At 38.9% G+C, this 22078-nt stretch overlaps 1 protein-coding gene across 2 annotated transcripts; it reads left to right on the top strand.

The window, feature by feature from the left end:
- Positions 1 to 206: 206 nt before the first annotated feature.
- Positions 207 to 21932, top strand: LOC113504515 (chromobox protein homolog 7). 2 transcript variants are annotated; one of them, XM_026886847.1, is made up of 3 exons: positions 207 to 1020; positions 1704 to 2121; positions 19999 to 21932. In XM_026886847.1, exons 2-3 carry the CDS (start codon positions 2053 to 2055, stop codon positions 20794 to 20796), a joined length of 867 nt encoding a protein of 288 aa, XP_026742648.1. In that variant the 5' UTR covers positions 207 to 1020; positions 1704 to 2052; the 3' UTR covers positions 20797 to 21932. The 2 variants fall into 2 exon arrangements, with proteins under 2 accessions (XP_026742648.1, XP_026742649.1); XM_026886848.1 differs by having other exon boundaries at positions 1693 to 2121.
- The last annotated feature ends 146 nt before the right edge of the window (positions 21933 to 22078 follow it).

Here is a 22078-nt window from a genome sequence, read left to right as displayed (position 1 = left end):
CTCTACATTTTTAGTTTTCTTCAAAAACGCAGCAAAGCAGGCCTCTTTCTCTTCTTCGCAGGTGTCTTTAACTTACATTTTGCAAAGATTAGTAGGTAGAAATATTAATCGTAAGAAGTTATGTTAAATCGAAAGATTGTTGAGATTTTCCAAAATTAGTGCGAAGAAGAGTAGAAAACCCGTTGTTGGGCTGAACAGTGGAGGGAGTTGGTTATGATAAACAGTTCGCGTTAGGTTGAATAACACAAAACGCTGTGTCGTGTAGGCCCCGATTTTAAACCAGAGTTAAAAGAGAAACATGAGTGTTAACACACGAAACGACTGTTCGATTACCTCCACACGATGTCAGAATATCAATAAAATAGATGACATCTCTGCTATCTCGGAACTGTCAATTCAATCCACCGGCCATGCATCAAACGTGACAGTTTTAAAAATAAACCCCCGCTATCTAGCGGACGTGTTGTCGACGCAAGCTGTATCTATTTATCGCGCCATATCTCCCTACAACAATACAGACAAAATAAATAAATGCGTGTGTGCCCGGATCCGGCGACCCTTCTCGTCGCACGTAATCCATTCCAAAATGTCCGTTTATTTTTCTATGTGAGCCGTTCTTAGTAAAAAACAACGCTCGAATCGACCGAGTACCCGTGCGAGAGGGACAAAACACTCGACGGCCAAGTCGTAGCGGGCGGGGCGCCGCGTCGCGCTACCTCATTGGCTCTCTCCACGCAGAGCCCGCCGCCCGCGTTCCACGACCAATCACGCGCTGACTTGACGCTTACGTCCCGCGCCCCGCGAGGCCCAAAATACCGACCTTTCACGAATGCCAACCCGATTCGATACGACCGAAAATGCCTTAGTTACTTCACGCGCGCAGTGTTGACTGGTCGCTTTCGCTGACGTTTCCAGCGAAAATATTAACGAACTGTTCTCGCGACTCTGAACTTGCGGCCGGTCTGTACGCGGAATGTGCATTATTATACATTGTTAACATACATCAGCTGATCGAACCAGGTAAATATCATTATTTTTCGTAGTAACATGCAGGCATACCCAATAACAAGCGTGGTTAAATCAGAATTTCGATAACTGTCAAAAATCGTGAGATAAACAAGTATTACAGTGCCGGATGATCGAACGTAAAAGCGGTGTCCTCGTAATCAACGTAGGCCGTTCGGAGCGGCAACGTCGCGCGTAAATAATAGGGTAGGCGCTCGGTCTTTCTCTCGCAGCTGGCGCACAGCGGCAACGTCGCGCTCGCCGGCGTTATTGTGCCTCCACCGCGGCGACCGCGTGCCGCGCTCCCGTGCCGCGCCGCCACGGGGAATCGCCCGCCACCGACTCGAGCGAGACGCATTCACTACGCTCTGCCAACGCAATATACCTACAATAACGACGCGACAACGCGCTCAATCACGATATTACTTTACATTTGAAATTAAATACTTGGGGTTAGATTCTAGACTTGTATTTCTACATACCTATCTATGGTTTAGTGCTTATTTACCTGAAGTATATAAAACGTTATATACTTTTTTATGTACTATATAGATATGCATTTATATACTCCTAAAGAAAAAAAGCACTTGTAACACTGTATAATATCAGTTATCGTCAACAACAAACGTAAATAATAAAGATAATCGTAAGTAGAGGCCCTGAAAACTCAAAACTGATGAAATAAAGCTTGTTTACAGAATATCGAGCGGGTGTTGGCGGACTCGTGGCGCGCTCTGTCGGCGAAGAGCGCAGTGCGACAGGCGGGGGCCGGCGGGGCAAGTGGGGCGCGCGGGGAACCTGCTTCCTCCCCCTACTTCAGTTTCGGCAGTGACGTTGTGAAGAGAGGACGTGCCGCTGCGCGCCGTACACAGGATCGTTCGCGCGCCAACTTTGAACAGTGACAGTGCCCGAAGAGTGTGCAGTGACATAGAATGTGTATCGGATTGCAGTGCGCTACCAAACGGATGCAGTGAATTGGATCACAATACTTGGATTGCAGTGTTTTTTGGATTTGGATTTGTACTTTACCAACCAATCAAACTGGGGATGCACAAGATGGAGCTCGGTGACAGCGTGTACGCCGCTGAGCGTATCATGAAGAAGAGAATTAGAAAGGTGAGCTTTATTTCTTCACAAAACATTCGCGTAACAGATTCTAACCTTGCGAAACTTGCATGCGAGATCACATATCAGGCGGGTTCGATTGGTGCGCTTTATTTGTAAACTGCTGGTGTCGCAACATGCTAACGCTTGATTGTTTTTGCTTGCACCGAATTTCAAAACATGCTTATAAAACGCTTTATATAAAATGCATCAAGAGTAGACTGTAGTTTACATTTTGTGTATTAATCCCAGCATTGTAGTGACGCAGCTGTTCAGAAATTATCGTAAGGGTTTTGTGTTCCTTTTCACGGGTGTTTTTGATGCTTATTATTAACACGGGTCCCCTTACATAGGTCTGTGTTGAGACTGGGGGCCGCAGTGAGAAACTGAATACTTCTTTACGATCGGTGCCCTTCTCGAGATTACATTAAGTTTTTGACAGTAAACAAGTTTGGAAGAAACGTGTGAGGGGTAACCTTGCCGTATTGTAATGTGCCTTTTTTCATTATCTTGTTGGTGCCGTTCCCCGTTACTAACCTGATCCCGATATTGATAACAATAAATTCGGCTTTTGGGTTTGGTTTTTTATGTTTTCCTAACTGCATGTTGGGGTCACTAGGGGGTTCATTATAGTCGGCGATATTTGCAACGGGTGTTTCGATGAAGGAAGTAGGCTTAGTCGGTTATCAAAACACGTCTCAATTGACAGCTTGAGACAATCGTCTGTATACCTAAGTCTGGCCACTATGTAGGTATCATTGAAAACATCTAGAATAATATCGTCTGACTGAATGAATCTCACTATTGTCCTTAAGTAAAATAAAAACATGACGGAGTGGAGGTAAGTTTGCTGGCAGGAGAGGCGTTATAAGGTAAGTATGAAGTATGGAAAGATTTGCCTATCGGAGTCATAGTACGTGGGACATGCTATGGAAATATGAAAACATTTAATGTTACAGAACAATGTTGTTATAAGCATTCTAGCATTCCTTATTTCTATTTAAAATATCTAATATTTGTAATGAAGTCTACTTATTTTTACATACACTTGAATGAATGACTTCGTGTTGACACGTGTTGCGAACATCGGTGATTCTGAGGTGTTACAAGTCATTAAGTCTCTATTTGGATACTTTATTTGCCTTTTCACATTGGAGATTTGATATATCTATGAATACACGATTGTTAAAACAGCATGTTAGTCGAAGCTTAAGGATTGTTCATTAATCATAGCTCGAAATAAATATTGATTCTTTCAAAGCCTCTCCGTGATAACAATTTAAGATTTTGACAAATTTGTATTAAAATTAAATTTGACTGACGAGGAAAACTGGTGAATCTTTCCATAACTTTAGATTTAAGATATCTCACATAGCCTTTCAAAATGCGATTACATCTTCAATTTTAGACTAAATTGATTTAATATTTTAAAAAACGTGCCATTATTGAAGCAACAGACAAAATATCTAACACTAGGTTGTGTACTGAACACTGTAGCTATTTTGAATCGTTGTCAGACATTCAATACCCAAATATTGCCGTAGTCGCGAGTTCGCGACCTTTGACTTAAGAAGAACGGACTTTATTCTTTGAAAGTACTTATACTTGCTTCAAACTTTTAATGTTTTCTGTACCCTGATATTACATTTTCGCCTAGTTTTTCTGCATATGGAGATACCTCTTCAATTTATCAAAGTTTACAACATAGACTAAAAATCCCAGTCCTTCTAAAATTCTATATTCTTCCCAGATTTACTTATAAGTATATCAAGAACGCTCGTCGGCTTAAATAAGCGTTAACTAATATTTAATACTCACACATTTACCCAATTACGCGTTTCATCAAACGTTAGAACAAATTGAATGGAAAACTCAATTTGAACCAAGACATGTTTTCGATAATGGCGTATAAACAAGCTAATTTTGTTCCGTAATAAAGTTAGTACAGGCCAAACAGTTATATTTATGATTTAGCGTTAATATCTTCAAGAAAACCTGTTTCTCTATAAGTGATTTCGTTGACGCCGAATTCAGGAAACATTAAATACCTTAGCAAAATCATTGTTCAATGTTCTGATGATTAGAGATCAATCATTTTTATCTTATTAGGTCGTATACATCGACTAGCCAGTTTAAAATGGGCCTCGATCTCAACTTCTAATAGAGAAAAAAACGATTAACTTACCTATAAACTTCATAAGATCTAAACATCTAAAATATAAACGACTCAAAATGTAAAATGTTCTACAGTTGGAACACATCCGGAAACATCAAAATGATCTATTTGTCCAAACTGTTATCAATATAAATCTAGACCATAATCCTCGCAATGCTAACTTCGCTAACTCAAAGAACCAATATGATAAAACTAGAATAGTTTTATACCTGAAATATTATGTTACACATCTATCATCTCTATTTAAATACACTATGTTGTTCTTAGCTGGTAATTTGGAAAATGTATTTTTTTCATAAATATGATCAGTGTTACCTATTCTGTCTCAACAATAGCTAGTGATTCAATCTGTTGGTATTGAGTACGCACTTTCCAATACATAAAGTGATTCTTTAGAAATAGCAATATTTGGTCCTTTGTCTTCCTATCACCGATTATTGTTATATAGACATAGGCACACTTGCTTATACTCCATTTTAAGGAAAATTTTCCTGTCACTTTCGTGTATAACAAGTTAAAAGATTAAATCAGCTTCTACAGCACTTATTTAGCTACGTTTGATTACACATTAGGGGGTAACTTTTGCTCCAATATGAAATTCCTTGAACGATCCTTTTTTATAATATTTTTGTATGAAACATTTGATTGTCAAGTCATGCTTTGTCAAGTTTTATTTTATTTTTAATATCGTGTTCTCTCTCGCTTTTGCGGAGGAAAGTAAGAGCTAATTTTCTAACTGTAAAGATTTCTTATTAATTTTGTAGATATTTCTCAGAAAGTACCTAATTAATTGATCGATTCTAAGAACCCAAAAAAAAAATATTGGTTCTACCGAAAATCTTGGTACTAAACTATTGTATACTTTCGTGGGGACATCACGATATTATAAAAAAAACTCCTTAATTAAAAACCCGAAGATTACATTCTGTACGAAATTCTGCTTTGATTCACACAAATAGTTTTCTTTTTATCAAAGCGTGGTTTCATTCAGAGAATTTCGGCGATCGCTCTGACATCTAGTGAATGAACTTGGAACTAAAGGAGGGCGTTGAATCTCTTGCAAAGATTTAAAAAGACGATTCTCGGTAACGTTATTTGGTGTAAATTTTTAACTATGACTAAATTGTTTTCTGTCGTACCTGTAACTTTGAAACTGTTAAGATAATATTACTCGTAAAATTTTGCTTGTGAAGATTTTGTATCAGGGAAAATGCAAAATCATAATTTTTGTTAAATTACTAAATATACAGAACATCACAAAGTTAGAATATTAATGTTTTGAAGTTTTCAGTATAAACGCAACCAAAGATTAGCCATTTACGATACTAGAAAACTAACAAGCAATTAATATCGCTCTCTAATAACTCTACAGTCGCAAGCCAAGTTATTTTTGCATCCCTATGAACACTTACCACATCACCCAAAATAGCATATTTTTAACACAACAAACCGAAATGCATGGTAAATAAAGCGTGTTTCTTAAATAAATCTTCGTTTATTTATGTAGGTACAGCTAGTTATCATAAATCAAGAATTATAAGATTACAAGAAACACCATCAATTAGTTCGTCACGCTCACGACCACAATTTCACTTCACTTTATTATTTTGATAGGTCTCTTACCGCCAAAACTCTTTAACGCCCGCTTACTAGCGCCAGTGGCGATTTTAAGGAACTACTTAATATCAAAACAAAGTATTTTTTCTTTGAAAATGACTCTTAACTAAAGGCGATAAGGACCAGTTTTAAATACGACGCACTTACCACGTTATCTGCCAGCGTGGTCTAACATAAACGAAAAATCTTTAACCAGAGGACTTTGAGTTTCGTTCCTTGAGAATAGAGCTCAAATTCGCTCGACTACGTAGCAACATAGAAACTCCTACAGAGCTCTGTAGCCCTGGTATCTCGGCGAGAACGCGCCAGTATTTGGCTTCAACCGAGCCGTCATCGAGTTGCGCATGCTCCCCGCCGTTTCGTTCGGCCAATCAGCGTCGAGCAATATTCCGGCCGGCAGAAACGTTGTTGTATTGTAGTCGCACAAAGTTAACTTGTGTTTTTTTGTTATGTATGTGGTTATTTTAATGAATAATTACATTATTTTTTATTTTTTAAGTATACCCCTCATTGTATCAATAGATATTGTCAGGTTTCGCCGTGGTACCAATATGATCAACCTCTTCCTCTGCTAGTCTGTTAGCCAAGTGTCGTACGACATAGTTCCAGGGTTATTTGTTAGATGGCGCTATTTTGCAATTCCGAAAATATAAGGCTTGCGTTGAAATATATTAAAACTACGTAGGTTCGAGGTATTTTAATAGTGTAAGTAAAGGAAAAAAATAGGTAATAGCTCAGAGCGAATCGCTTATTTACCTCAGATTGTTTATCTAAAAATTACGGCATATCTCTTGTGAGCGACTGATTATAGCAAATTCCAACAGAAAAAATACCTGGAAGGCAAAGATTATAGTTATCTGAGTGAAATTTAAGTGCTGTAACGGCTTTTTCCCCAATTTGATATAAAAAAGATACAAGACGCAAAAAATATAGACCGTTATAGGGTCACGCCGTTGTGGTGCCGATAATAATTCTAAACTCATCCGTAGTGTGCTCTCGGAAGCGACACAAAGAGACCAAATTTTCTATAAATAATCGCTTTACAATGCTTCACCGTAATTTTATCCATCCCTGTATTGGAATGAAATAAAAAAGTGGACGAGGGAACAGAGACGTCTGTGGAGCTGATCTATTTAAAATTTTATAAAAAGATTGGCATTTTTACAGATTTGCTTGTGGAGAAAAATAGTACAAAATATAAGTCGATGTGAGTAAAATTTACGTAAAGGGAAAGAAAGACGTTATCTCCTCTGTATAATTTTATCAACACAATTTCATTGGTGAAAACTTTATATCTTAATCAATAATTTAGATATGAAAATATAGGCAATGTAGAAATTCTGACGATAGGAAGATGTGTTTACCCATCAAGCAGAAAAAGAGTGCTTACCTATTTACGATATATATTTTTCTACCTCTTCCCAAACTGTGTTTTTGGAAACTAATTTGGAATGAATAAAAAAAACATTAAATTTAAAAATTTCTACTCCTTAGAATTCGCTGTCACGCATCGCTTGACATAGCTAGGGGCTTATATACTTGCATAGTAGGTACAAGCCACCCTTTTAATATAAAAAAAAAAACCATGTGAAGGGTCCCCTATATTTGGAAAGCATACTTAATCGCATGCACGTTCGCCTCGAATATTAAACTAGTGAATGGGGAAGCGTCATATGGGAGACCCCACACAATTAAAGCACAGACTGCATTGTCCCATGCACGCCCGCGTTCCGTTACATCGCAATCGAATGCCACTGTCCTGAACTAAGCCGTATTTTGAAGTGCTAGTCTTCATTGTTTCGTCCTTGGACATATTTCGGCCTGTGAGATTCTATTTTTCACTCAAGCGATAGTTTGATTTCGGACGTCCTCACATTAAGATTCCCGCCACGCAAAACTCGCTCCTATAAGTACCACGTTACAGTACTTTTATCGATCTGTATTTCGATTGTTTGAAATCGAACACTTATCTTTGACACCGATCTTAAGTTAATACCTCCGCACTATTTTTAGGCCTTTGAGCTCTACTGAATATGGATGTCGTCACCTCGTAAAATTGAGGACGCTGAGATGGCTCCTACAAATTTTTGTACAGTTATTTGTTCATGTGAACTCAAGAATTTTAAGTGCCATATATTCGATCTTAGTACTGTCTGCCTTCATTAATAGTATTTCTGTTGGATTCTTTCGGTATCCGCTATACCCGATCGGTATTTATTAATTCCTCGCTTGGTCTGAACGACAACATGGACACCGTTGCAGGAGTTGTACATAAAAACTGAGAGACAAGTTGGCGCTCCGGCGGCGTCATTATAATAATGCGCCTGTTGGCTTGCCGCCGGTCGTTATGCCCCACGCATTATTATGTAAATGTAAAACGAAAAGGAAAGGACGGTGGTTTTTTGTAAACCTTTATCTGATTCAGATAAGGATGGTAATTAGTGAAGGATACCGCGGGACGGCGCCGCAGGTGAGATGTTCCCACGTGATGCCACATTTCTAACTATTGTTCGACAGCGAAACCGCGCTCGTTAAAATACCAATTAACGCAACGCCACGAGGGCTATGATTATTTCGCACTTTAATTTACGACTGTACCACATAATGATGGGTGCACGACGTAGAGAGGCAGTCGTGCGAGTGCTACTCGTCTCAAATAACAACAATATTTGCACATTGTTTAATATGTTCAGTAACAATGGAATGTAATCAGTTTCGGTGCTGTTATGAAGGGTAGGGTCAGGGTATCAGAAAATATTTGTTGTCTCCCCGCGGCACCCCAACGCCGGAGGCACCCGCTCGTCATCATTGTGTTTTTTTCTTATCTGGCTTAGAACCCTTATCTGTCCCTGCCATGGGGTGTGATCACTTTTAATTGAGTTATTACTGACGTATTTATTACGGAATTATAACAAATGTATCTTTTTTCACCCTTTCGTTTTGTAATCCATTGTTAGGAAAGAGTCGTGCCTGAAATTCGCTTGCAATCTTTTAAGGTTATTATAAATTCATTCGAAACTTTCATATAGGACTTGGCAACGCATGTCCACTAACCAAATCTCGCCGATTCCCCTCGTCTTAAGTCGTCACAAGTGTTTGCTCTCCGACTTGGCCACAAGTGGAGGGTCGGAAGCCCCTTTATTCGAAACGAGGGACCTGCTTACCTTGCCCGAACCGGTAATTTGTTCAAACATATCCCCTATTACACATATTGCTTGTTACGGAAATGCTGAACAGGTATTTTAGCATGCGGGGACTGGAGACACGCATGTTACGATTACTCGAGACTTTAAAATCGATAATTCTTTCTCCAGCTACATGCGTGTCGCCGATGTCATTCGGCACTTGACAAGTGCCGGCGATTTAATTGTCTCTTTGAGTCGATGACCGTGCGACCGCTAAGCGCGCTCCCCGTTTGTAACACCGTTTATAATTCCGATACTTATTGTTTTACTGTCCATACTTATCACATTTAATATAATGGAATACACGTATAAGCTATACGCATTGTATATCAGAACCAGATACTTTCTTAAAATAGTTGTTTTAATTGCGTTACTTATAAACTGTAAAGTAATTCTAATAAATACCTACATTCATTAAAGTACTCTTGCAAAACAAACACGCCTTTAAAATCATAGTCATCAAAAGTACGATATGAATTGATAGTAAAGGTTCATACAAAAAATGGAGCATAAATTGAAACAATCAAATCTATCAGCCTTTTTTATCATGCGCGACCGTAATCACAGCCATAACAAATTCAATTCACACCTCCGTAAAAAAGTGACTATTTCATTTGGAAACGATGGCAGTTAATAAAGTTGTAGCGAATAAAGTGCGTCCATCTGCGAGCACAGTCGCTCGCCGACTGACGCCGCCGCGCTTGTCTCGTGTGTTTGCCGCCGTTTCGCCGGCCGGCACACTTGCTTACCTTGTCTGACATATCAATTTTCTCTTCGCACACAGCTCTCGTTTCAACCGTGTACTACTGCTCAGCACTTCTGCGCTCCTGGTATTTGAGTTACGAAAGAATACGCGCGATGTTGCGCGGCGCTGAATCGCGAGAGAAAAAATTCTCTTGGAATCGTATTGTTATGACATTGATTGTATTTTTTAGTATATGCGGCTGAGGAAAACCTTATTTTCTTTATGGTTATTGTCGTATTGTTGCTCTTTTATGGTTTTATGATGTCATTCTATACGAAATCGCAGTTACAAATGTAGATTTATTCTTCTATTCAACTTGTGTCTAGTAATTTGTTTAGCGGTGTCGACGTACGCATACATAAAGGTTGGCATATCTCGGGTGCATAGCAAATGGACGCTGATGGGTACGTCACGTCCGGCTCTGCGGAGGTCTGTACGTGGTATGAATAAAGACGAGCATGGTCCGGGGTGTGAACCTCGTCCAATTTAACCCGTTTGTAATGCTCGGCGCGAGGCCGACGCGACGACAAACTATCAAAGCTAATTGTTTGCTCAATAAACCATCGTTGATTATCTAGCGATCCACCGACCCACGCTCGTTGTATTAATGAATTATGTACATGGACTAATAAAACCTTGTACACCAATATTGGTTACGATACCCACAAACACGCCGACGAATGGTAAAAAAACATTATTGCTCTTGTTTTCCCATAAAAGAGCGCATCGAAATACGATGAAACCTATTCATAAATCTTGATTCCGTTTCCGAAGTACATAAACAGCAAGGTTGCTATCAAATAAATCCACAAATCATTTCCAAACGCCTCTGAAAAATGAATCACGACATCGTTATGGCGCCAATCGCCCGCGGCCCGCGAGATATTCATCCTGTCATTTTTCCTCCTTGCCTCACCCTCGGGACCCTCCATCCATTTTAACGCTTCGAGTCTCCCCTGGTCTACAAAATTAAACGCTGCAATTGAATTATATTCGAATCTACACCGTAGGTAACTTAAATATTGAGCCCGTTATGCCTTGCAGGGAATCGACTACTAAGTGGCCCCGATATTCAATTTTAATATTTTCTCCTTTCCTTTTCGATAATACATTAAACAAATTGTGAAATTGAAACGAAAATTGTCAGGTGATCGCTGTTTTACATTAAAACGAGCGTAAATATTTAAATTGTATTTCCATTTGGATTCTTTCTTCTTTCTTTACCCTGATTTTTTAACGTGTATGCCTCAACAAAAATTTAAAAAAGTCTACAAACAAAACTGAACTGAAATTCAATCGAGAATTTGACCTTTTAAAATGCAATTAACATTCAATCCAATTGGTAAACAGAAAACATTCATGAGCCACCCACACCGAAACCCGGTATACTTTTATTTGTTTTCTCTTTACTAAAGCTTCATTACAATTAAAACCATTCCCCCGTTGCGATAAGAACATAGGCTATCTAAAACGTTACAAAACAGGCTGAAGTATTTTTGATCGTCCTTTAACAAGTTTCTTTGGGTAGAATTCCATCTCGCCTGGACAAAAAAAAACAGGATATGCGTCGCGACACTTTGGGTTGTGAACTCGCGACCTTACCCACAATGCTTTGCCGCACCAGTTGTTGCTAAGCCAGTTAACCCCTGTCTGGCTTATTCGAACTGCAACCTTTATTATACTGACAAACTTCGATAAGTATAGCCGTATTTCTGGAAGCAAAAGACCATTTTGATAAACAAGTTTTGAATTTGCTCCGTTTATATGATCTCGTAAATGATACTCTAAAATGACTTCGGACTACATTCATGTGGTTCATTTACAATCTGAGAGATGATCGGCGAAAAAATTCTAAATTTTTTTCTTTGGAAGAGGGATTGTTGTTTTATATAAACAAAATATCGGAATCGCAAACAGTCATCTACGTTAGGATAAATATAAACAATTCCAGTAGTCAACAAGCATTTACCTTGTCAATACGTTTACATTAACCTTTTAAGGTATTTATTTAATTAATACTATTACAACATGCAACCTACATTGTAAGAAAATGTGTCTGACTGTAATTATTATAAATGAGTCAACAAAGAAAAAAAAGAGAGAGATAGTGCTTGTGTAAATCTTTCAAACTAAATTAGAAGACATTACAGTAGCGTCATCAACTCAAAAATTGTTTAAGCAGATTGCCATAAGGAATAGGCAAAAAAAGTAAATTTCATTCCAAAATGTATTCTTTAGTTTTTTAAGGTATTATGGTAATTCAGATCTGTATCAAATCTACAGATTAAAAGACTTCGTATGATAAAGGACAATACAAACAGACCCTTCTTGGGTTCCGGGCGTTGTCCGGGGCAATTTGCGGGGATTCGTGTTTAAGCGCCTGATCGGTCCCGGGTGGCGAGCCGGACTGAGCTCGAACCATTAATCTAACCCTCAGCCCTCCCTTGTGACCTCCCGCAATTTGCGATTCTAGAACATCGAATGTAGGACTAGGTGGGTACCGTGACTAATTTGAGAAATTGAGGCTACTTTAGAATAACGTCTTGTGCTCAGATTTAACTTATTACGTAACTTTTGATTTCGTTTTTAAAATTTAATAGATCTTGCCTTACGGTATTTAAAACGATATTTCGTACACTTCTTAGCAAATACAATTAATACAAGTTTTTTTGTAGATACAATAATAATTTATAGTACGGTGTGTAAAATATGCATCCAGTTCGTTTGTACAAAATAATTGTATCAATAATTCAGAATATGTGTGACGCAGCTGAAATCAATTTAACTCGATTTTCCTACCGCTCTTATAAATTCCCGGCCTTTGTAGCAAACAACATCCAATATATCGTCCAATATTCAGAGAACACTGATAAGGTTTCATTCGATTTTAGTTTCAATTTCTTTAGCGTTTGAAGTTAAAATTGCATTTCTTCACCGCTTTTAGTTTTTAATTATGAAGAATGTTTTCGTCTCAAAACTGGTCTGAACTTTAGCTTCAAAAGTAATAACTGATCGGAAGAAGTTCCCCCTACTTAAGCAGATACTTTTACACGTGCCAATGTACCAGGGCTATCTAAATAGATATAAGCTGAATGTCGTCAGATCGTAGTACTACGAAGATACACCTACAATGATCGTTGTGTCTGTGGGAGTGAGTTGTGACCTTAGCCCTTTAGTCGGCGTCCCGCCACCGAGCGGGGCGGGTGTGTTGCTGCGCAAAAAGATTAAAACAAGTTATGTTGCTGATAGAATGCTTCCGCACAAAATGTTACTTTATAATAAAGTATATTGTTTGTTCTGATGTAAAAAGATAAATATCATTATTTTAGTTGGAGTAAAGAAAAAACATTTTTTGAAAGCTTTGCTTAAACCTAACTCAGCCTATGTGCTCCCATGGGTGGCTTAAATAGAACCTAACTAAAATGGATCTTACAAAAAATATCCTAGGTACTCCACCGACATAAAACGTTAAATAATCCACACAAACACGACTCCCGTTCATATTTATTCTGCCATCCTCATCGCTCACCGCAGGCTCGAACACGGACGGATTTGGCGCCGAGCCAACACAACAATACTCTCATACAAATTGTGTTCACATCCCTCGAATCTAATGAAATCCCTTTAAAAATTCCTCTGTTTCGCACAATATTAAAAGACGTTTTTTACTTCAAATGTTATTGCTATCCATTAGGCGTGGGGAAGAGTTTTTGTAAAGACGTTGAGGGTGAAATGAGGCGACATCTGTTTATTATTACAGGACAATAATTGTTAGAATGAAAGAGGGGAGACGTGAGGATTGCGTTTGAGCATGTCGATAACGTTTATTGCATTTAACAGCAAGACTATTGAAAAATATAGGTACAGCCTGTATCGGCACTAGCTTAACACCGATTTTATTATCAGCAAAGAACGTGCTAAAGAACCCGGTAAATGAAATCTCATTAATGGCTCGGAAATCAAAATCTACAACTACTTCCTACGTTATACCTGCTTTATACGTCTGGTTTCACGTCTTGCCCTTCATATGACCACTGAAGACTGAGTTACCAAAAGTAATTTCTAAGACCCAAATCCCCGTCAAAAACCGCAAAGAATCTAAAGTTCCGATATATTTGGATATTCCCATTTGACTTTTAACATTCGCAGAATATTGGTGACCTTTATTCAACACCCCTTTGTTAGCTTTATCTCCATAGCGAGGTATGGGTAGTCTTTGTTTACCGAAACAAAGCGATCGGATATTTCTGACGAATACCAACCGGCCAATTATAAAGTGCATTCGATCCATTGATTCGATCACAGAGGTTCTATTAACGTAGCCTTTGATATATCTGACACCATTGTACGATTTGCCGAATATGAATCGCAGTTTAGAATTCCGTAAATTGATCACTTGATGCTAACTGCTCTATGAGTGCTCATGTCATGACAAATTATGCTTATAGCTAACATATTAGTGAAGTGAATGCTATATTAGGTCATCTTATCGATTGATGAGTCTTCAACGCATTTACTGAACACAAGGCAAAAAATAGATTCCAGACAAATAGTTGTTTAAACGATACTTTGGTTGCTGTGTTCGTCGCGGAAGTCCGTATTTATTTTTCTGTCACTTTAGGATAATAAGTTTATTCTAATGTTTGTTGATTTTTGGTTTTCGGAGGGTTCTCCATGTCAAACAAAGTTCCGATTATCAGTAAAGTGCTTGGATCGAGTAGAAGTTGTGGTAGATTTCATTCACGTCCCCTTATCGCGGATTAAATGTAAGATTGTAACTCATGATGGTTATAGCTTTTAAGAGTTGATCATCTCTTATATTTATCTGAACTTTGATTACACGCATACCTATCAACAATTACACTTGTCATACTAGCAATTCTGTTGACTTGATGAAGACTTATAAATCGTAGCATGCACTTATATCCTCCATCTCCTAAGTCAATTCACTGCGAAAAACAAACGCTAAAGTATCCCGAATATTTTCCCAACCACTCTTATACTTTTAATATCAACGCCTTTCCGCCTCCAACAAGAGATCTTTGCCCTTTTCCATTCTACATACTATTATTTTAAATGAATAACCTTTAAATCCATCCTCCAGTCTGGCTTTTGTTGCACGTCATAGAAAGCCGCAGCCTCGGCCCACGCCAGATTATGCCGGCCCACGCCGCCCGCGCATACACGTCAGTATCAATGTACTAATGACACTTCGGATATCTCTCAAATTTTATGAGACGAGAATCAAAGAAACAAATCTAAGTGTTTTTTTACAGAGGTTTTTACTGCAATTCTTATGGATACGCTATGACACGAGAATAAAATCGATGGTAAATGATCTTAAGAAAATCTTCTTAGTTCATTCTTATGGAAACATTATTGACGAAAGTATTCTTTTAGACGATGTTAAGTTAACAAATACTTTCTGTCAAATTCTCTGTCTCTTTAAATTTAGATATTGAATTAATTCGAAAAATAACTAGCTACTCAAAATACGTAATAACGGAAAAAGAAGAATTTAGCAACGTATTCTAAATAATCCCCATCACTTATACATGTCTGCCGACATTTCGCAACTTCTTCCCAAATCAGCCTCCACCGTAGACTATCAGTAATTCTATCTCTTCATCCATTTAGTTTTCTTAAGACAGTTAAGACGCCTCGAATTCAAGCTTTTTATCACGCGGGTTTCACAAACATTCAATCCACACACATAAAGACACCCAAACTTACTTAAAGAATTACAAAACAATATGCTTGTCCTTCGCGGAACCTAGGTGCCAAGTTTTATCGTGGTTACCCTTACAACTATCTGTGCAGTCAAAATGCTTATCTTTGGAAACGAATGCAGCCATCATTCTCAGCATAGCCGTTATGACCCAAAAGGTCTCGCCGAAACTTGTTAGAACCTTAACCCAACTGTTTAGTATGGTTAGGTTAGTTTAACTTTATATATTTGCTGTAGGGATGGCTCATTTGGAAAATCTTTTAGATTTATTCAAACGGATATCACCAGAACATAACAATCGGGACAAACATGATGATGTCATGACCATTTCAGAAAGCCCATATTCTATTAGATACTCCTCTTCGCCAAGTCTTCTTTTACCCTCAAAATGACTCGGTAAGTTATCAGTAATTATCCATAGCGGTCCCACTTGACCTGTCGCCGCGACGTTTAAATGATTTATACCCTCGTTACAATCACTGCTTCATTTGAATATGCGGGCATCTAATTTGGTGTTTACATTCCTCTTGTGCACTTAACTGTTATTTATTTATTGGATGGACGATGACGGACAAAATTGTGTGGATACTGACATCGGTGGTTTGGACAATCTGGAGACGGTTTTGTTTTAAGGCTTTATCTTCGGTATTTGAGATTTTTTGAGAAATTTAGGGCAGGTTTAAAGTCTTATACAGAAGCAATGGGATAATTACTGTGAAAGGAGGTTCAGAAGGATAGGAGACGTCTAGCACTTAAATTTATGAGGTGCTATAGATACAGAATCAACTATTCAATATATAGATTTGCAGAAATCTTTCGGTTGTTAGACATAAAATTGTTTATGTGATCAGGTAAGAATTTGACCACATTGAACTGCATTAGTAACTTAAAGATGATTTTGTCTTAAATAGCACAATCAATTCTATACAGGGTTTTCTGAACGAGCTCAACAAGAAAATTTATGAAAATTGCGTCTTTTTCTAACATTTCTACTACGTATTTCGTGGCTTTCAATATTCTCAAATGTCATGTTAAAGTCGGAAAGTGGTGGATTGTTATTTCTTATTACCACTATAATAGATGGCATTTTCGAATTAACAACTCTTGCCGTGAAAATTACCTTTAAAAGAAAAATAAGCTGTTTTTACTGATTTCTAATTTCAAGTCTAAACTATCAATATATCCCATTCCTTCACTGCTATCATCACGAGTGATCTCATCGACACATCTCACCTGATACAGATCATCGTTAATTATTCTCGTTAATTGCTTCGCGGCTTCCGATCGACGCTAATTGGCGTCTATACTTCCAAGCCACGGTCCGCCCATGGCGCGATTACAACCATCAAACTTGCCATTAACCATCCTCCCTCCACTCAAGCGAAATTCAACCTTATGTGTAGAACATAAGGGCTATGTTGGCAGTATATGTAAAGTTGTAGGACGGTACAGGCGCGCGGGGGTGGAGTAAGACGAGGCGGGGGTGGGGTGCTTTCCCTTCGCCCCGCCCGCCCCGCGCGCCGGCCAATCGGCGCTCGACAGCCGAACGACCTCACCTTGCCCACACGTCCCAACGGATCCTTTTTATTTATTTTTTTAACGATAATGTCTTTGTTGGTTTCTGACTTTGTAGTTTAAATTGACTGTTGAGTTGGGTATTTATTAGTATTGAATACAATAGTAGTTTTTGTTTGAACGTGGTTTTTATTTTATTGGTATGATTTAAGAAAAGGAGTTTTAGTTTAAAAACTTGATTGCTTTATTGTTTAGACTAGTTTTGTTTTGGTATTTTGATTCAGTTTTATTATTTTATAATTTGTCTTTTATTTTTCTGAGTTTCTTTAGGTATATTTTTTGCTGCACATTGGATACTTGTAACTATACAACTCATACAAGTGACGTATTACAAGACCGATAATTAACCAACTCATCCATAACTTCAAACAAAATCGTTCAACGAAACCAAAAATATTAATTTCAACAGAACGCCGCTGCAAAGACATCGCTTGCAGAACAATTTTCACTCACCCTCCTGTCTGTAAAACCAATAAGACGCGAGGGTCTGAAATCCCCGCTTCAATTGTGAAACGCCCTAAACGCCAGCCGTGCCGAACGATTTTACACCCTATGGTATTAAGTTACAATTCAATTTTCTCTGATGTTATTTATCAAATTAAGTGCCTAAGGTGAGAGGCTTGTAATAAAATATGCTGTTTCATATTGGGGAATGTTCTTAGTGCTGTTATGACTGACGCAGATGTTTGTTCAACGACGAAACTTTTGACAATATGTTAATGGATTGGCGGTTTTTTTTAATGCCATAGGAACATTTTAGTTTGCAGTTTGCATGTTTGTTTGCTTTTTCATGCTTGCTGCAATTATGAAGAATTAATTAACTTTTGAAAGCTAACAAGAAGGGTTAATTGGTCTAATAGATACGTGTAAAACCTATGGTTAATGATTTTCTTAATTTTATAATATATAGAGAAAAAAGTTGCAAGTTATCAAAAAAAAATTATCTATATAATTAGACAGCTAAAACGCGATGTACCTATTACATAAAAAAAAACTTTGATACTATCGTAGTTCTGATCTTGCTTAAGTATGAGACTACACTTAAAACGAAAGCTATAAAATATCTCAAGATCTCGCCAATTACAATTTCGATTTGTTTACTTAGACCATCCAACTGCTGGACAAAGATCTCCCCTACTCTGCTCTGTCTTTGTATACTACCCTGTCTGGCTATGCATATCATGCTATTTATTCATTGACACTTCTACGTTTGGTTTTACCTATTGTTTCAAATTTCATGTTGGACTTAAAAATAGTTCATCTTTCTGGCCTTCGAAAACGGTAACAGAAGAAAAACAAGAAGGGTCTATAATAAACGTTAATTTGAATCCTAAATAAGTAATAGATTGTTTTGCATACGAAACTTTTTTTTCCATTTTGTCATTAAAAAGTTAGGATGATTTAACGCACTTAAAATGATGACATGTATGTAGTAATATCACTTGCTAATAAAAAGCGTACTGGCGAGTGACGTCACGATATTTAATTTCACTGTAGCCTCTTCGCATTGTCTTCGATAAAAAAAACCTTATGAGAAAATGTCAGAGGTGATACATTTGCTGCAATTTTTCCTTGCAAGGAATAACGAGCTATTTAAATCAAATAGTTAACCAATATAGACCTAGGTGGACAATCAGACAAAATTCCCGAATATTCTATTAGAGTTCGGAGAAACAGACTACCCTCAAAGATCTGTAAAAGAGAACGAAATTAAGTATACATACATAGGTAAATGTTTTTTAGCCATTCACAGCGTAAATCGAAAAAGCCTAATTATACTGACCTAGATACCCAGATAGATAGGTTCTGATCCATTTCCCTACAATAAACAAACGTATCGTCCAATAAAACAATTTTTATCAATAGAAAGCTTATCTCCAATAAATATTTCCATTAATAAATAATATGTAGGTATATCAAATAGTTTATAAGCTATGCAGCCAAATTGCTACCAAAATAATACAAGGTCATCAGGGTTTCCACGCATGCGCAATTAACATTAAGTGCAAGACAGTGCCAGACGACAGTCACCTGTATCTATTCCTCACATTGTCCACAATAATGGCGCGAAAGTACGCCAGTCGAAAGTAAAACTTTAATTTAGTGATAAATTGGATGCTGCAAATAAACCGCCCTTTGTTGGTTTTCTGGCAATGAAAAATCGTTACAGAGAATATTGGCGCGTTATTTGGGTTGCAGTGCAGATATGTAAATTATCGAGAATTATTTTCGGTCAGCGCGTCGCTCTCGATATTGGGTAGGTACAATTAGGGTAGCTGTCAGTCGTTAGTCGAGATCCTTTTTCCAACCTCTTTTTGCACGTCAGACCATAGCATGGTATCGCATGTCATCTCTTTCTCTGTGCACAATAAGTTGTAGGGTAATTGTAATGGCCTTTAGCCGCTTATTCGCGGGCCGAGCGGCGCGCATGTCGGGCGGTAACGGTGCCCATGTAGCGAGGGCGCCGCGCGGCACAGCTGGCGCGGCAGGTGCGCCCCAAATGGACGATGCAGACACACCTCGCGCGCCTGCCCGAGCACAACTCTTTATGTACTCATCTTAATCAGTTTTATTGCTACAAACAGTTTAACTGGTACCAATTTTTTCCTTAATTCCACTTACATATTCATTGATAAATATGGCCTAGGTATATCAAAAAGAGCTGGGCCAACGAAATTGTGTCTAAACATCCGTTTTCGCCGTAATTTTATCATCGCATAAAATCTGCAAGGCTATGTGCAACCCTCCCGTCGTCATGCACGCCACCGGCAGTCGCGCCACGTCAGTGCACCGGCACACACCCGTTCGCTTTGAGAATTGTAATGAATAAAGCTTTACTCACTGTTCCTTTCTCTCATTTCAGAACAAAGTGGAGTACTACGTGAAATGGAAAGGCTGGAAGCCGAAGCACAACACGTGGGAGCCGGAGGAAAACATCCTAGACCCGCGACTCATCCAGAGCTTCGAGCGCGGCGAGGAGCTGAGGCGGCAGGGCAGAAAGCGCGAGCGCGAGGTGTCGCCCGGGGAGCGCGCGCGCAGCGGCTCGGAGGAGCGCCAGCCGCCGCCCGGCAAGCGCAAGGCCGAGGTGCTGTCGCGCGAGTCCGGCAAGATTGGCGTCACCATCACCATGAGCCCGCCCGCCGCCAAGCGCCACCACGACTCCTCCAAGCTGAACGGCGGGCGCACGGCGCACGCAGCGCAGCCCCCGCCGCCCGCCGCGCCCCCCGGCGGCGCCCCCGCGCCCGCCTCGCCCGCCGCGGAGGCCGCCGCGCCCCGCACGGGCCCGCGCCGCGTGCCGCACTCGCCTGAGGAGGCGGACGCGCACACCCCGCCGGAGCGCGAGCGCCGCACCGAGACACAGCCTACTGCAACGGCCCCGGCGGAGCCCAAGGGCGCGCAGCCTCCACCGCCGCCCGCGCCACAGCAACCTGTTGAGGACGAGGACTCGTGGGGCGAAGCACCCGTGACTGTGGCGCCCCCACCTCCACCCCCGCCTGCGCCCCGGCGCGGCGCCGCCTACTGGATGGCACGGTCTCCGGTCGCAGACCAGATCTTCATCACGGACGTGACGGTCAACCTGCAGACAGTTACGATACGCGAGTGCCGCACGGAGAAGGGTTTTTTCCGATCTCGTGAGCACCGGCCGCTCGACGTCACGTAGACCCTGCTCCCAGTGAACGTTGGTTATGAACTTTATCGGACGATGTACAGTAATAGTTAGCTAGTATTTATTCAGTTACTACGAATGTTAAGCCCGCGTAAAAGTGGAATGTGAAGTCCTTTGTAGGCCTAATATGTAATGAGTCTAGTGTAGTGCTCATGTACTTGTTTGGGTTTGGGGAAGTGCGAAGTTGATTGGAGGAAAGGTCTCCTGATAAAAAGTCTTGTCGTGTAACTTTTGAAACAGATTTAATAGATTAAGTTCTATCGACCACCTTAATTATTATGTAACAAATAGACAAATTGTTGTCAATTGTTGAAAATTGAGACTTCTATATTTTATATGTTAAATTTATAGCTGACTGGGTGTACTTCTGTAGAATATTTATCTATTATAACATTCATAAGATACCTAATTTAATGAACCACTAATACCTTCAGTGAACCTTCCATTTAAAAGTTTTGTCTGTATACCTAATGCTTTTTTTCTCCTGAAATGAATCTCATATGAAATAGCCAATAAGGGCATACTCAAACAAATGTAATCCCATTGATGTAGTGAATATTCCTTGGTTTTGTTTTTTCTTTTTATTATTATTGTTGTTGTTATTTATGTGAACTTAATTTAATGTTAGTTTTTCACTCAAATTGCATCCCAGTTTACCTGACAGAAACCTGTTGTTAACTCTATCTAAAAAAACAACTTCACTCAAAAAGTGTTGCAATTACATAAAATCTCCCTAAAATAGAGTTAAAACGATACTTTTCTATCTGTGTTAATTTAGACTGTTGGTTTATAAAATGAACTGATTGTTTTTTTTCTGTACATATTTCTATACTACAAAGCTAATAAGTTATTTGTAATAATTTAATTTTAAGATCACATGATTCCGAACGCTTTTGTGTTCCTTTTATTGTTATTTGGTTCCTTTAATATTAAATGATAATAATATTATAGTCCTGAATGGATCATGGATGGAGTCTCCTATTATTTGAGTTTAATGTATATTTTACCTAAGCATTTGTATGTGGAAATGGTTTGTAAATATTGTAAATAAATATAAATTTAGAGCACTTGTTTTATAATGTGATAGTCTCTCACATAAATAGTCTGTAAATAAACGAGAATGAATTAGATGCAATCTTTTATTTACCTGCAGACTTGTTTGATGTTGACACATTGTAATAAACTAGGATCTACAATGAAACCAACGAAAAGAACCTACACACAACATGGTTACACTACACTTAACTGCCTACACTTGGTGTGTCCCAAACTCTCA

This window comes from Trichoplusia ni, chromosome 22 (genome assembly GCF_003590095.1).
Source record: "Trichoplusia ni isolate ovarian cell line Hi5 chromosome 22, tn1, whole genome shotgun sequence".
NCBI lineage: Eukaryota > Metazoa > Arthropoda > Insecta > Lepidoptera > Noctuidae > Trichoplusia > Trichoplusia ni.
Note: the sequence above shows the minus strand (reverse complement) of the source record. Positions and strands in the feature narration are given on the sequence as shown.